Here is a 14,777-nt window from a genome sequence, read left to right on the forward strand (position 1 = left end):
AGAACCGCGACTAAAGGTCCTCCGCCCCGACGGCCACCTGGCGCCCACGTGGACGGGCCTTTAGTCGCGGTTCTTAAGCAACCGCGACTAAAGGGGGGGGCCTTTAGTCGCGCCCGGTCGGTCGCGGTTGCGCAACCGCGACTAATGGCAGTTGCGAACCGCGACCAAAGGCCTTTTTTCCACCAGTGCATGCTCCCTCTGTAAAGAAACAAACGTAGGAGCGTTGGTTTAGATCTTATATTCCTCTATATATAGAGGAAGTAATTTCGAAGAAAGGGACGCAATTTCCTTGCGGATGAAAAACAAGGATATCTTGTTATATTAAAAAAAAAAAGAGACGGCATTGTTCTCTATGCTCTCCTGGCTTTTGTTCTTCTTCTTGTGCGACCGGTCCGGCGTGTACGCGTCCGTCTGCGGATTCGATTCCGTTCCCCGCGTTTGAACTCGGCACGGGGAAAGGGGGCGCGAGCGAGTTGGTTCAGACTCCACGCCCGCCGCGCACCGAGTTTAGTTGGTTAGTTACATCATCTCCCACGCACCGCGTCCACGGCGCGCCCTCCCGCTGCCACCGGGCCCTCCGACATCTCCCGCCCAACCGGTCCACCGTATGTAGACCGCGCGCCGGGACGAGTCAGACTCAGATCCGACCCCACCGTCTCCCCCACTCCACTCCACCCTGCGCGCCTCGAACAAGCAACCGACCCCACCCCACCCCACTCCCCGCCAGCCAGCCAGCCGCGTGCGCGCGCCCCACGCCTCCATCCACCCCACACTCCCCACGCCACGCCCACCGACACGCCGCCCCGCCTCGTGCCTGGGCCCGCATGCAAGCGACACGGCGCGGGCCGCGAGGGAACGGAGGCGGGGATAGAAAAAAGGCGCAAAGGAAGAATAAATAAAAAGCCGCGCAACCGAACAAGAAAAGGCGCTGCGGGGGAAAACGAAAAGAAATCACGGGGGAAATTCGTGCCCGGCCCTCTTTTGTCCTCCTCCGCCGTTGCCTCGCTTGCTTGCTTGCTGCTGCAGGTGAGTGCTGTGCTGTGCTGGTGGAGACGGGAGCCGGGCCGAGGCGGATCGGGGAGGAGGAGGGAGGCAGGGGGTGGTAGATCCGGCGGGCGTGGCTCGCAACAAGGTTGGTGGGAGGTTGGTGGAGGAGGAAGGAAGGGGATGGAGCGGAAGGCGGTGGTGGTGTGCGCGCTCGTCGCCTTCCTCGGCGTCCTCTCCGCCGCGCTAGGCTTCGCCGCCGAGGGCACCCGCGTCAAGGTACAAACCCTCCAATCCAGCAGTCTCTTCTCCAGCGCATCTCGACCCGGACGAAACCGCTTCGCTTTTGCTTTGCTTGTTGCTGCGGTTAAGTTACGCGCTGCCGCTAGATCTCGTCCCCCAACCACCCCACCACCCACGAACAAGAAACGCCGGCAGGCGCGCAGGCAGAGGGCAGAGGGCTTAGCCACTTGCTGCTGTGGTGATGTTAGCAGCATCAATCTCGGAGCGGAGCTTGGGGATTTTCCTTACCCACGGCCAGCGGTGGTAGGTGTGTCCGCGGCCTTCTTTCAACCAAAGCGTTCTGCTGCTGCTGCAAGGGCCGACTGATTTGCCCTGGATGAAGATCATTTGCCAGGCAAACTGGAGTGGGGTGGATGCTTGGCCTGATTTGGTTGGCCCAACCCCTCCCTCCTAACTAAGATAGCATGATTTCGTGATGTCCAGCTTGTTTCCTTTCCATGGAGCTCACTAGTAACTACTGCTGCTAGAATGTCTAGTATGTATGTATGCTACGTGCGTCAGTCCGTATACCACATTCATGTCAGTCTATTCTTGTTATGTATATCCCTTGACTGTACATTATTATTTGATTGGGCGATCCCTCGTAGCCAAAATACTACGATTGGCTGATTCGGTAAGGAGTTGTCCAAGTTGTCGCTTTCCATGGGGCTGACCGACAAATGCACAATGCGATAGTATCTGTCTAGTACGTTGCGTATCCTACGTGCAGCGGTGCGTAAACGCCATTCATGGCAATCTATTTTGTTGCGATCGATAAGTTCTTGATATATCTCTTGAGTGTACTAGTTGGGAATCTGTTTAACCATTTATGTTATGGATGTGGCGGTGCGTAAACGCCATTCATGGCAGTCCATTTTGTCGTGATCGGTAAGTTCTTGATATATATAATATATCCCTTTATTGTACTTGTTGCGAATCTGTTTATCCATTTATATTACGGATGCATATGGGACTGCAAATATCGATATGATGATGGGCTGTCACAAAGTGTGGCTGTTTCCCCCAATTATAGTATTACATTGTGATCGCCTTGCTTGATACATTTGAATCTGTTTATCTTTCACTTTTAATGAGGTAAATAGGGAAGCATGAGTAGGAATCACTTGCTCTAGGTTTAACTTTGGTCAATACTTGAAACACACAAGTCCTACTGCTTATGCTCACATCGCAGATTTATGCCCCTTCGAGGCTTGAGCACGTTTCTATGTAGCCATGTCTATCACATAGAGATATAGGATGCCATATATTTTAAGTAGTATCAGGGAAGCCAATTTGCCCTGTTCCTGTGAAGAGTATACACAATAACACTCTCTTGTTTCGAAGTTACTTTTGTAAGAAGAATTTGTACCAGCAAACAGTAGGCAGTGAGCACACTTGGCACTAAGAATCAACTGATTCAGTGCTGGTGATCTAGGGAGAGTTTGTTGCAACGACGTCGTAGGCTCGCAGTATTATTGAAGCAACACCTTACTACTATGCCCAAGTATTAATGCACTGCTTGATTCATGCAGGTTTCGGATGTGCAAACTGATTCTTCTCCAGGGGAATGCATATACCCAAGAAGCCCAGCGTTAGGCCTTGGGTTGATGTCTGCCGTCGCCCTTATGGTCGCACAGGCTATTATCAATACAGTTGCTGGTTGCATCTGTTGTAAGAGGCATCCGGTTCCTTCAGACACTAACTGGAGTGTGGCTCTGATCTCATTCATCGTATCTTGGTAATACTCTGCCTGACAGGTTTACCTTCTGTTTTGTTCATTCCTCCCATATTTTGAAGAATTCAACGGAACGCTGAGGTTCAGCTTAACAATTTAGAAATTCTGAACACTGTTATATTATGTTGAACCACATTAAGACTTACATGTTGAAACAGTGTTAAAATGACAAAGAACCTTAAATATGCACAACGTGTTGGACATCAGTTCCTTCTTACCAGCCTAGTTGCTCTGTTCATGTTGATTATCATCATGAGTTCTTGAGTGTCATTTTGCTATTCCTTTATTTCATTCATGTTAGGAATACATTCATTAGAAATATTCCACATGTTTGATGCCTAGATCAGCTCCCTTTTATGAAAACCGGTACATTAACTCAGAAGTTGCTTGCCACACATACCATGTGGTCCTCTAAACACACTATTCTGCCTGTTCCTCGGAACATTTTGTTGTCCTATTGATGCTTGTGAGTTGTCACATATTCTTATGTAGCATTCAGCCCTGCAATTCTGCTGCTTATAAAATGAAAACGACTTGAATGGTACATTTCATCAGTGTGCAAACTCCTTGTTACTAGTCATGATGACTCGATCAACTATTTATCATAACATCTTTCTGGGGATTGTGACATTCTGCAGGGTCACTTTCATAATCGCGTTCCTTCTCCTGCTGACCGGAGCCGCGCTGAACGACCAAAGGGGCCAGGAGAACATGTACTTCGGCAGCTTCTGCTACGTCGTCAAGCCGGGGGTCTTCTCCGGAGGGGCGGTGCTCTCCCTCGCGAGCGTGGCCCTGGCCATAGTCTACTACGTGGCCCTGACGTCGTCGAAAGGCCCGCCGAGCTGGGGCCCGCAGCAGAACCAGGGCATCTCCATGGGCCAGCCCGTGATCCCGCAGCAGAGCAGCGAGCCGGTGTTCGTCCATGAGGACACCTACAACCGGCAACAGTTCCCATGAGTGATCACAGCCATATTCAAGCCAGCCATTTCGAGGGTCGCCCATGAGGACACTTGCAACCGGCAGCAGTTCCCGTGATCGCAGTCGTAGTACCTAAGCCGTTTCGACGGCCCACATGAACGCTATGTTGGCGAGTTTGGTTTGTATAGCCCTGCAGGTTAGAACAATAGCAGCAGCTTGGTTACCGTTATTATTAGCTAGGTTCATCAGTCTTCTCTTTTTCTTTGTTTGAGACTTGAGAAAGGCGGCGGCATGCCTGTTTCGTCGGTATGGATATTTGAATTTTAAATGAACTGGGTAATGTTGAGGTTGATGGCGTCTTGCTTGTCTGCAAGCCTTTTTACAAGCTGTATGTGGACTGAATACTGTCTGCCCAGTGCAGTCCAGTACACTGACGAAATGAAGCTGGATTCAGAAACAAGAAGCAGCAGAAACTCTGGGTTGTGAGCGCGCCGTTGAGGCCAGCTCCTCCCTGAACTGCGCGACGGTGGCTTCGACGATGGCGTATGCGGGCACCGTGGCGTCGACGACGGTGATCCCCTCGGCCGTGTCGATCTCCAGCAGGTCGAGCTGGCTCTGCACCAGACTCGCCGGCATGAAGTGGCCCCCTTCCGCCGCCCTCTTTTCCACCCTCCCGGCGATCACCTCCGCCGACGCCTCCAGGCACACGAACTTCACCCTGCAGGTCCCGTAGCTCCCTGGCTTGTAGTTCTGATCTCCTTCTCGGAGGACCTCCCTGTAGTTCAGCCTCAGCGCCGAGCAGCTGACGGCGACGTCCTCGCCGCGGCCCAGCCGCTCCCTGATAGCATCGCGTAGGGACTCCAGCCATGGCGCCCGGTCCGCGTCGGTCAGCGGTACTCCCTTGCTCATCTTCTCTGTTTTGCCGTTGACATGGACATGGAAGGAGCAGAAAAGTTCAGAGTTTCAGAGATGGCACTGCGGGTACTACCTTTGTTGGCGTGGGAGTGGTGGTGGTCCGCCTCGACGAAGCCGCAGCCCAGCGCGTCGGCGAGCATCGCCGCCACCGTCCTGCGGCGGGGAAATTTCGATCAGTCTCTCTCGTGAGGAGAGGAGAGGGGAGGAGAGCAGAGCTAAGCTGCTGGGTTATTAAATCTTACGATTTGCCGCAGTCGCTAACCCCCATGATCACGATGGCCACCCCTGCAGCCGCAAACGGCGATTAAAGTAGTGAAATTAGCAGCTGGAGGCTGACCGGATCGGCTCTGCCCCGAACAATTTCTTCTTCTTGGAGAGAGAGTGGGGAGCTGACCTGTACCTGGATCTGGACGGAGGGGATCGGAGCCGGCCATGGCGCTCCTCCCTCCGGCGGCCTCTCCGTCTTCCTCTGCGGCGACGGCAGGGCGAGAGCGAGCAGGAGTACACAATGATTGAGCGAGTGAGGAGGACGACACCGTCGCCTTTCCGTTTCTCAGGGCCAGGCTTGACTCTGCTTTCCATCCCCGTCCCCGTTTCTATCTCTGGCTCACCAGAAAAAGGAAGAAAAAGGTATATATATATACTGTGACCATGATTCAGCATTAGCAGCACGTTGATCTCCAAATGATAGTGGTAGTACTCTTGAGATTTTTACTAACCTCCTATCCATCACATTATGCGTTGTCCATTGGAGTGTTCAAAGTAACCTTTTATATTCGAAAGTGTTGTTCTAATCCCAAGCTCACCTGAGCTCGGGTAAACAGTAAAAAAAAATCCAATTTTTTTTTTGTTTGGAGCATTGACAAATATTTTGACACTTTGCAAATTTTTATCACCATATATATGACATTCGTGGAAGATGTGGCAAAAAAGAATCGATGCTTCAAAATGCGTTTCAAGATAACATTTTGGAGCATCAACTTTGTTATTTTTAGAGTGAATTCCATTTTTTACCTTGTAGTTGTACATTTGTGACACATATTACCCTATTTAGCGGAACTTTTATCGAAATGTCAGATTTTGGAGACTTTTAACACGGTTTTACCCCAGTTTTACATTTTGTCTGTTTATGGTCGATAGGATCGGCATGTTGCGTCATTGATTTGTAGAAAAAACTGTAAGGATCGGAGGGCATCATTGGCGATCTTGTCCAAGCTTCTCTTGTCTATATGTTCCACTCCTTGTGGCCGTCCACATGTTTTTGGATACAGGGTGTCACCTCACACCTTACCTGATGGACACGCATCAAAAAACAAGGGTCCAAAGATTTCAAAAGGGGTATTCACTCGAAGGGGTAATTAGTGTCACAAATGTATAAATATGGGGTAAAAAGTGGAATTCACTCTTATTTTTACCACATTTTTCACAAATGTCATCTGGTGATAAAATATTGCACGTTTTCAAAAACATTTATCAATGTTTCATACAAAAAAGTTAAGATTCTTTTACTGTTCATCCGAGCTCACGTGAGCTCGGATTCAGAACAGCCGCGTCCCTTTATACTTTATTTCTTGGTATCTGGTGTCAAAATATCGAAGCATGTTATCCCCAAGAAAATGGTCGTCAGTTGGCCTCGCCGAGACCCCACTAGCCCCTTCCCGGCGGGACAAGCCGGTCTGCAGCGTTCCGAGAATGGAGGGCTTCCTCCGGCGGCGAGACCTTCCTCGCGGACTCCACTGCGTTGAAACACGGCGACGCAGACCCCGCCGTGGCGATCGCTGGTAGCTGCAAGTCGGCACACGTGCTCGAGGTCAACACCGCCGCGTACATGGAGCGGCCGGCGCTGGCCCACATCGGTCCCAGCACGGCCAGCGACGTCTTCGTCGTACGCCCGCTGCACGCCAATTCAGTACAACCAAAAGCCGCTGGTTGGCGTGGTAGCCGAGTCCAGCACATATAGCACCCAAAACTGTGTGAAACCAAAGGAAGCGTCAGGCCATGCTCCCTTCCCAGCCCTTCTCAGGCAGCAGTGATGACCACGGGGTTGCCTAACCCTAACATACGTAAAATACGTCACGTGTTTGATTGGAAAGTAATAAGAGCCACTAATTGCTCACTGACTACTAGTCTCAGTGTTCACTGGCAGACTTTGATTTTGTGTGTGCCCTCAACGCAAATTTCCAATGCATCCCATTCCACTGCTACACCACGCTATGGGATCGTCAGTGGCATTCAGCTTTGTCATTCTCCTCCCATTTCCCTACCAACTAAATGTGATCTCTCTACATGGCCAATAAGCTAGTTATTTATAGGAGGCCACCTAGTGACAACTTTGTGTGTAGCGAGGACATCATCATTGCTTCACCAAACATCACACTCGAATAATTGATGTCGTTTAATTCTACTGCGGTGGCATCGTTCTTGGCATTTGCAGCACACGTGGCATCAAAATGTGAGCAACCTTAAATGGATTGTTTCTAGCAAACCATGAAGATGGAACCATCTGAACTCAACCTATAGTATATAGTGATGGATTAGGGTTTACTGAAGCGAGTTTATGACCCTCTAGGGGCAGCGGTCTAGTAGACTTCTTAAAATATGCAGCTTAGTTACCTTGACATCCAAGACTTATCTACAATGAGAGTGATTTGCCAAACTTAAACATGTGAGAGCTAGTTACGACGACATTCTAATAGTCCTCCCCAATCATCACTTATCCAACTAAACGAGTACCAAATTAATTAACTACTAGACAAACTTATTTATGCTTTATTACACGTCATATTCTACCATTGGAAGTATCACACAGATAGGCTATTGGACACTAATAAAACCACCATGATTGTCCTCTGTTTTCTGATGTGCGCACCAATCGGTGCAGAGGACCGAGGTTATTTTCTTTTTCGAAAAAAAACATCTTAATACATCCACCTGATGTATAAATCTTGGTGTACATGGTGTGCTTTAAAACTAAATATGTAGTCTCATACAAAATCACTCATGAATTAGAAAAAATAGGGTTTATTATTATTATTTTCGCTACTAGTTGTGACAGACTACTCAATTTTACCACTAAATTTGTTCGGTGTTCATATTGAATTTGTCTAACTTGCCAAATTATTTATATCAATTTTTGAATTCAAGCACTATAGGCGGGGCGATTACCATATATTCCCAATTGCATGCATCTCTTCCTTTCCTAGCTTAAATGATTTACTTGCCACTGTAATCAATGATTTAGCCAAGTTCAATTTCGTCCTAAATTGTGTATAATTATGTGCCTTGGTCACAATGCCAAAAATAATAGACCTTACATGAAGGAATGGAGGGAGTATAAGATAAGACTTCTCCCCCAATTCTGTTTATAGTCAAGTCTCTCAATATGTAATTGTCCCTCTAGTCGCTCTAGAAGTAGAAAGAATAGCAATTCTCGTTCCATCCAAAACTTTAGGAATTCCTTGATAGTTGGTGTAAATTCGCCTAAAAGAAAGCAATGATTATATTCCATTTAGGGGAGGATCTGGGTGCGCCTAGACCAGGAGTGCCGGACCTTGCCCCACTACCCATATACATGTGGGCACCCCATGCAGGTGAGCCCCACTCCGGAACCTTATAAAACCTTCTCGGTACAATGCCGAAAAAACATGAACATTTTTCGGAACCCTGATGATATGACTTCCCAAATATAGATCTTTACTTCCGGGCCATTCTGTAGCTCCTAGCGATGTCGCACCAAAGCCTGTACGAACGCTATGTTGGTGAGTTTGGTTTGTATAGCCCTGCAGGTTAGAACAATAGCAGTTTGGTCACCGTTATTATTAGCTAGGTTTGAGAAGGGTGGCGACATGCCTGTTTCATCATGAGTATGAATGTTTGAATTTGAATGAACTGGGTAATGTTGAGGTTGATGGCATCTTGCTTGTCTGCAAGCCTCTTTTTACAAGCTGTATGTGGACAGTGGACTGCATAATGTCTGTCCAGTCCAGCACACTGACGGAAATGAAGCTGGATTCAGAAACAAGAACCAGCAGGAACTCTCGGTTGTCAGCGCGCCGTCGAGGCCAGCTCCTCCCTGAACTGGGTGATGGTGGCTTCGACGATGGCGTGGGCGGGCACGGTGGCGTCGACTACGGTGATCCCCTCCGCCGCGTCGATCTCGAGCAGGTCCAGCTGGCTCCGCACCAGGCTCGCCGGCATGAAGTGGTCCCCTTCCGCCGCCCTCCGCTCCACTCGCTCGGCGATCACCTCCGCCGACGCCTCCAGGCACACGAACTTCACCCTGCAGGACCCGTAGCTCCCTGGCTTGTAGTTCCGATCACCTTCTCGGAGCACCTCCCTGTACCCTAGCCGCAGCGCCGAGCAGCTGACGGCGACGTCCTCGCCGCGGCCCAGCCGGTCCCGGATGGCGTCGCGCAGCGACTCCAGCCACGGGAGGCGGTCCTCGTCGGTGAGCGGGACGCCCCTGCTCATCTTATCTGTTTCGTCACCGACAGGGGAGGAGCAGACAAGTTGAGAGTTTGGTTTCAGCTGAAGAAGCTTTCAGAGATGCACTGCAGTCTGCAGGTAGTACCTTTGTTTGTCTGGGAGTGGTAGTCGTCCGCCTCGACGAAGCCGCAGCCCAGCGCCTCCGCGAGCATCGCCGCCACGGTCCTGCGGCAGAACAGAAAATTGGCATCAGAGCTGAGCAGAGGGCAGCTACTGCTCGGCTGCTCCCCATGTTGGCATGTTCTCTTGTTCAGTATTGTGAGAGCAAGCAGTAAGAGTAAGAGGGGATGATTGCTGAAATGAAATGAAATCTTACGATTTGCCGCAGCCGCTGACCCCCATGACCACGATGGCCAGACCTACAACCACAAACGACTCAGCAAGGTGCGGCGAAATTACAAATTGGCAGCAGGAGGCTGGCCGGCCGGATCGGCTCTGCCCCCGCCCCCAAGCAATTTCTTGGAGAGAGAGCGGTGAGCTGAGCTGTACCTGGATCTGGGCGGAGGAGGTCAGGGCCGGCCATGCCGCTCCTCCCTCCGGCGGTCTCTCCGACGCTTCCTCTGCGGCGGCGACGGCGGGACGAGGGAGAAGAGGAGCACACGAAGTAAGCGCGGCCGGCGAACGAATTGAGTGAGTTCGAGTGCCGAGGACGACACCGCTCGTCGCCTTTCCGTTTCTCAGGGTCAGGGTTGACTCTGCTTGCCGTCCCCGTCCCGTCTCTCTCTCTCTCTATATATATCTCTGGCCAGCTCACCAGAAAAAGGAAGGGAAAAAAGGCTATACCCTTCCTCTATGGCCATGATTCAGCATTAGCAGCACGTCGATCTCCAATCTCCACAGTCATCCCCACTGCTCTTGAGATTTTTACCAACCTAATGTCGCAAAGATGCCACCGATGTTGGTTGGTTGGGGAGGATCCATCACAACACCATGGTGCGTTATTCATTGGAGCGTATTCTTCAAAGTAAGCAGGTTTTTTTTTTCTATGCCGCAGCCCGAGCCATGGCGCCGCAGCTGAGGATGCACGTCGCGGAGGCGCTCAGTGTCAGGCCTAGAATCAATGAGGGCTAGCAGAAGAACTCTTCTTCAGACACCATACACAAGCACAAGGAAGGATGTTAACGGAGCCCATATATATTAGTAATACAAAATTTCCCACTCAATATCAGCCCGCCATTTTCCTCCGCAAGCAAGGAAAGGAGGCGTCCCAAAAGGTCTCGGGCCGGATGAGAGCATCAGCATACATTCAGCGCCGATTCAGTCCAGCACAAGAAATGAAACGACATGAAGAGACGCACACACAGCACCTGAAACTGCGCCATTATTCCGCAAACACAGACAGACGGCGGCGAAACCAAAGGAAACGTCGTTAGGCCATGCGCCCTTCCCAGCCGTTCTCAAGCAGCAGGTGGCACACGACGACGGCGGCCACCACCGCGAGGAGCGCCGCGGCGACGTACTTCCAGCCGAGCGCGGCCGACGGCTTTATGGTCCGCAGCGCGCCCTCGTCGGCGGAGTCCTCCTCCTCCTCCTCTCCTCCGGTGCTTCCCTCCGCTTCCACCTTGCCGTCGATAAGATCCGCGGCTTTCTCCGCCTGAGAGCAGAACATATCATGGATCAATAACGTTTACAGATCAGTACAATCATTCTAACGCTTATGCGCTTATGCGGGTATGTATGAATGAACAACTTGCCAAAAAAGATCAAGGTGTGCAGGTATCGCTGCAGGTTCGCCAAAATGTTAGCGCCGTGTAAGTGCGAATATTTTTGCTAGGAAAATGGCCAGGCCTTGATAAAAAAAAATTGATCGATGGCTTCCGCGCTAAGGGCAGACTGCCAACAAAGCTAAACTTGGCTGCTGGTGCTTAGTTATATGAATTCTATTATAAATGTCAAATTTGAAGTTTTCCTGTCAACTTAGTAGCATCTATAGGGGCTGGAGTATGTCCGCTGTAGCACCTCATCATATGCAATGGGATGTGGAGGCTCATGCGCTTTACTTCAAAGAAGAGGCGCAGATAAATTAGAGAGAGATCTCACCACATTCTGTGCTGATGAAGAATCTGAAACTATTTCCTCGGCCGATGTAGTGAACTGAAGTTCGGCATCTTTACCAGTAGCATTTTTGTACAACTTTGTGCCATCCTTGACACTGGTTCCTTTGCACTTGTGAGCCAATACCTTGTTCTTCTTTGTTAACGTAGAAATCTGCAGCCACCACGAAGAGCCAAACCAGCATATGAACATAACAGAATGAGAAAGTAATAACAAGAGCTAATAAAGGCAAACATTGATGGTGTGTATGCAATCATGCATATACCAACCTGGAGATGAAGTCGTTCTCTTTCCATTGCAAGTTTCGTGACCAATTCAGTAATAACTTTAGTTCTGACACCAATGTCCTTGATGGTTGCTACTTTCACATGGTTAGCTTCATGTAACGAGCTCTCTAGGCGTTCAACTCGGCCTCTCAGAAACGATAGCTCTTCACTAAGCTCTAAATTGGTGTCTCCTAATAATGCACACTTTGATTCAGCGTTTTGGGCTCTGGTTTCGGATTTTGAAACCTTTCCTTTCAAATCTTCAATCATATGTTCCATGTCAGATACTGTAGATTTCAGCATACCCTGCTGTTCAGCAAAGGCAGCAACTGATGCCTTTGCATGCTCCAGCTGGGCATTTGACTCCGACAATTCCCTCTCCAAAAGACGGGCCTTATCCGAACCCTGGCTTTTAAGAGAGCTTAACTCCCCACTGAGCTCTACATTATCTTTTGTTAGCTGCATGCACCTTACTTCAGCATTTTGCGCTCTGTTTTCAGCTCTTAGGACATCAGCTTTGAGATTCTTAATGGTACTTTCCAGCGTGCTTAGCTCACTGAGCATCACATTCTCTTTCTCCTGACTTACTTCTGATGATACCTTTTCCAACAACAACTGTGAATTAGATTCCCCGAAATGTTTTTCTAGCTCTTCAACCTGATGCTGCAAGGATAACAATTCAGGGTTTGATCGTGCCTGGTTCTGCACAGCTTCTTCAGTTTCAACCTTTTTGCTCTCTTCTTGCATCTTCTCTTGGTTTAATTTCAGAGAAGACAGTTCCATCAAGCTGCGTTCTAACTTCGAATTGAGATCATCTTCTCTAGATCTTGATGCACTTAAACGGACCTGTATGGTATTAAGTTCATTTATAAGTTCCCTGGAAGTTCCCAGGAGTACCTCAGAAGCATTTTCTGCTTCAAACAATCTCCCCGAATTTGTTTCTGTTAATTCCTCCAGAAAAGATGCTTCTTGTGTTTGAAGACGAAGCTTCATTTTAAGTTCTTCTACAGCATATCTTGAATCAGAGAGCTTCTTTTCAAGATCTAGCTCACTTGCTATCGATTGCTCTAACATCTGCAGAACATTTCTTCGTTCATCTTCTGTATGCATGCTAGTGACGGATGACATATGACCATTTTCACACACACCATGCTCAGCAATGCCTGTACAAGAGAGGTTAGAAAGGGATCCAGTTGATGCGTAATAGGGAGAGAACAGAGATAAGTGAGCATTTACCTGCTTGGTCGCTGGAAAACTCAATGGGTTTCTCGAACTTTGCAGACTCCTTTCTGATATCGGCAATTAGATCCTGCATCTGTTTCAAAGAAGCCATAGCAGCATCCAGCTTAGCTTTAACCTTGCCTCCAGATTCTTCGTCATAAACCTTGTCCTCAACATTTTTAGCATCAATCTGAAGAGAACTGATCATGTCATCTAACTCTTGGACTTCTGCATCAAGAATACCATACAAGGTGTCCAACTCGAAGGCATCCTCAGCAGTCTCAGAAGAAACAGATCCACTTTCCAAGGTAAGAGGCTCAAAATCAGTAGCTCGGCGAGCTATTTCCATCACCAGCATCTCCAAATTTAGCAACTTCTCAGAGGCAAATGCAAGGTCGAGTTCTACTCTTGTAAGACTTTCCATGTTGGTTCCTACTGCATTCATCCTATCTGCTGGAGACAGGGAATTTTCTTGGACAAGAACATCATTTCTAGTGTTCTCGGCACTCATAATTCCTTGTGTGTTACCTACACATGAAAATCGCATTAAAAACAAGATGCTGATATGAGATACAAGCAGGCAATACAGAAGATTAAAATAGACAAATATGGAAGGGAACCAGATGAGCAACAAAAACCAGAGCACAACAATGTATCTAGCTTATGAGTAATTCCACTTTTTACCCCTTATTGTGACACTGTGACTACTTTACTCCATTTTATTATTTTCCACAAACTGAAAAGCTAGATCCATTTGTCATGACGACATGAGAGGACAGCTGACTGGTCAGACAACTCGGACATGTATGGGCATACCAAATGCCAAATTCGTCAAATTCAACTAAATTCTACGAAATAGTGTCAGTTTTGCAGACACAGGCCCTGCCTTGAGTTTGCAGAAAATAATAAAATGGGATAAGGGCCTGTCACAAGGTCAAAACTAAGTACCTACTAGTAAAATGTGGTAAGGATATAAGCTCATAAAAATGTTCAGGTACCAATCCAAGAGGGCTACTGAACCCACAGGAATCAGCTACCCCAGGTAGCTAGCAATATGTATTATGGGATTGGCTCTGCGCCGACGGAGTGCAGATCTAGATGGTGTGCCGGCACATCGAGAAATCGCCGGGGTCAGCGGGGCTGAACTAATCCCTAGATCGAGGACAGTGTGCAATCCAACATGAATATGAACAATAATCATTTCGAAAACTGAACGAAATTTGATCGTCTTGTCGCTCCCAAACACACGAACAGCACACAGATACAAGCACAAATACACACTTCGTATGTAATATAAGTCTGACTGCAGGTGGAAACTAGAATCTATATACCTCCGACTGAAGGGGGAAAATCGCAGACTTGTGTGCTGCTTGCTCCTGCTGAGCTGCTCGGCCGCTGCCTGCAATCAATCACACGAGGGAGAGAGATAGATCAGTCCCAAGCTGTTGCAATCAGAGAAGAGCCCCGAGCGCATCAGGCCGGCGCCGGCCGCCGCCCCGAGCCTCGCCCAGCCCGCGCGCCGCGCCGCGCCGGGCCCTAAGCCGCCGTCGCAGCGGAGGCGAGAGAGGGAAGGGGAGCGGGGGAAATGGGCCGAGGGCGGGCGCACGCACCTGCGTCCTGCCGTCGCCGGAGCTCCACGATCTGGCCGCCGCCGTCGCCCGCCGCGCGAGATGGACAGAGGGGGGAGAAAAAGCGAGATGCAGTAGCTGTCTAGGCTAGTCGACGGACAGAGGAAAAATCGCAGCTTTTCTGCTGTGACGGGAATCGACGATCCATCCTTTCGGTGGCCCCACCGGTTGAAGGGCCACCTGGAAATGGCTCTCGGCCTTTACACCGCGAAGAAAAAAGTTCTTCAGCCTTTATATTTACTAGAGAAAAGTTGAAAGAAAAAACCATAATAGTAGCTCGGATTCTTT

At 49.2% G+C, this 14,777-nt stretch overlaps 4 protein-coding genes across 6 annotated transcripts; 1 reads left to right on the forward strand and 3 right to left on the reverse strand.

Moving 5' to 3' along the window:
* Positions 1-970: 970 nt before the first annotated feature.
* Positions 971-4,271, forward strand: LOC123088327 (protein MODIFYING WALL LIGNIN-1-like). The gene is made up of 3 exons (XM_044510518.1): positions 971-1,263; positions 2,799-3,004; positions 3,640-4,271. Exons 1-3 carry the CDS (start codon positions 1,168-1,170, stop codon positions 3,956-3,958), a joined length of 621 nt encoding a protein of 206 aa, XP_044366453.1. The 5' UTR covers positions 971-1,167; the 3' UTR covers positions 3,959-4,271.
* LOC123088326 (gluconokinase-like) lies at positions 4,114-5,468 on the reverse strand. Of its 2 annotated transcripts, none has more exons than XM_044510516.1 (4): positions 5,229-5,468; positions 5,077-5,119; positions 4,908-4,987; positions 4,114-4,833 (listed from the first exon to the last, which is right to left on the reverse strand). In XM_044510516.1, the coding sequence occupies exons 1-4, from the start codon at positions 5,266-5,268 to the stop codon at positions 4,370-4,372; spliced, it is 627 nt and encodes a 208-aa protein (XP_044366451.1). In that variant the 5' UTR covers positions 5,269-5,468; the 3' UTR covers positions 4,114-4,369. The 2 variants fall into 2 exon arrangements, with proteins under 2 accessions (XP_044366451.1, XP_044366452.1); XM_044510517.1 differs by having other exon boundaries at positions 5,235-5,463.
* Positions 5,469-8,620: 3,152 nt separating this feature from the next.
* Positions 8,621-10,143, reverse strand: LOC123088329 (gluconokinase-like). Of its 2 annotated transcripts, none has more exons than XM_044510520.1 (4): positions 9,809-10,143; positions 9,636-9,678; positions 9,405-9,484; positions 8,621-9,309 (listed from the first exon to the last, which is right to left on the reverse strand). In XM_044510520.1, the coding sequence occupies exons 1-4, from the start codon at positions 9,840-9,842 to the stop codon at positions 8,879-8,881; spliced, it is 588 nt and encodes a 195-aa protein (XP_044366455.1). In that variant the 5' UTR covers positions 9,843-10,143; the 3' UTR covers positions 8,621-8,878. The 2 variants fall into 2 exon arrangements, with proteins under 2 accessions (XP_044366455.1, XP_044366454.1); XM_044510519.1 differs by having other exon boundaries at positions 9,405-9,514.
* Positions 10,144-10,433: 290 nt separating this feature from the next.
* Positions 10,434-14,673, reverse strand: LOC123088330 (WPP domain-interacting tail-anchored protein 1-like). Its single transcript, XM_044510521.1, has 6 exons — positions 14,472-14,673; positions 14,193-14,260; positions 12,877-13,389; positions 11,644-12,803; positions 11,360-11,527; positions 10,434-10,913 (listed from the first exon to the last, which is right to left on the reverse strand). The coding sequence occupies exons 3-6, from the start codon at positions 13,370-13,372 to the stop codon at positions 10,689-10,691; spliced, it is 2,049 nt and encodes a 682-aa protein (XP_044366456.1). The 5' UTR covers positions 13,373-13,389; positions 14,193-14,260; positions 14,472-14,673; the 3' UTR covers positions 10,434-10,688.
* Positions 14,674-14,777: the final 104 nt, after the last annotated feature.

The sequence above is a fragment of the Triticum aestivum genome, chromosome 4A (assembly GCF_018294505.1).
Source record: "Triticum aestivum cultivar Chinese Spring chromosome 4A, IWGSC CS RefSeq v2.1, whole genome shotgun sequence".
Classification (NCBI taxonomy): Eukaryota; Viridiplantae; Streptophyta; class Magnoliopsida; order Poales; family Poaceae; genus Triticum; species Triticum aestivum.

Coding starts and splice junctions, on each gene's coding strand:
- LOC123088330 (XM_044510521.1), bottom strand. CDS start 13,372: ATGAGTGCCGAGAACACTAGAAATGATGTTCTTGTCCAAGAAAATTCC. Junction 12,804..12,876: donor GTTTTCCAGCGACCAAGCAG/GTAAATGCTCAC, acceptor TCTCTTGTACAG/GCATTGCTGAGCATGGTGTG. Junction 10,914..11,359: donor CTTCATCAGCACAGAATGTG/GTGAGATCTCTC, acceptor TTCTGCTCTCAG/GCGGAGAAAGCCGCGGATCT.
- LOC123088329 (XM_044510519.1), bottom strand. CDS start 9,842: ATGGCCGGCCCTGACCTCCTCCGCCCAGATCCAG. Junction 9,679..9,808: donor CCTCCTCCGCCCAGATCCAG/GTACAGCTCAGC, acceptor TTGTGGTTGTAG/GTCTGGCCATCGTGGTCATG. Junction 9,515..9,635: donor GTCAGCGGCTGCGGCAAATC/GTAAGATTTCAT, acceptor CCCTCTGCTCAG/CTCTGATGCCAATTTTCTGT.
- LOC123088326 (XM_044510516.1), bottom strand. CDS start 5,268: ATGGCCGGCTCCGATCCCCTCCGTCCAGATCCAGGTACAG. Junction 5,120..5,228: donor CCGTCCAGATCCAGGTACAG/GTCAGCTCCCCA, acceptor TTGCGGCTGCAG/GGGTGGCCATCGTGATCATG. Junction 4,834..4,907: donor CCACTCCCACGCCAACAAAG/GTAGTACCCGCA, acceptor ACGGCAAAACAG/AGAAGATGAGCAAGGGAGTA.
- LOC123088327 (XM_044510518.1), top strand. CDS start 1,168: ATGGAGCGGAAGGCGGTGGTGGTGTGCGCGCTCGTCGCCTTCCTCGGC. Junction 1,264..2,798: donor CCGAGGGCACCCGCGTCAAG/GTACAAACCCTC, acceptor TGATTCATGCAG/GTTTCGGATGTGCAAACTGA. Junction 3,005..3,639: donor ATCTCATTCATCGTATCTTG/GTAATACTCTGC, acceptor GACATTCTGCAG/GGTCACTTTCATAATCGCGT.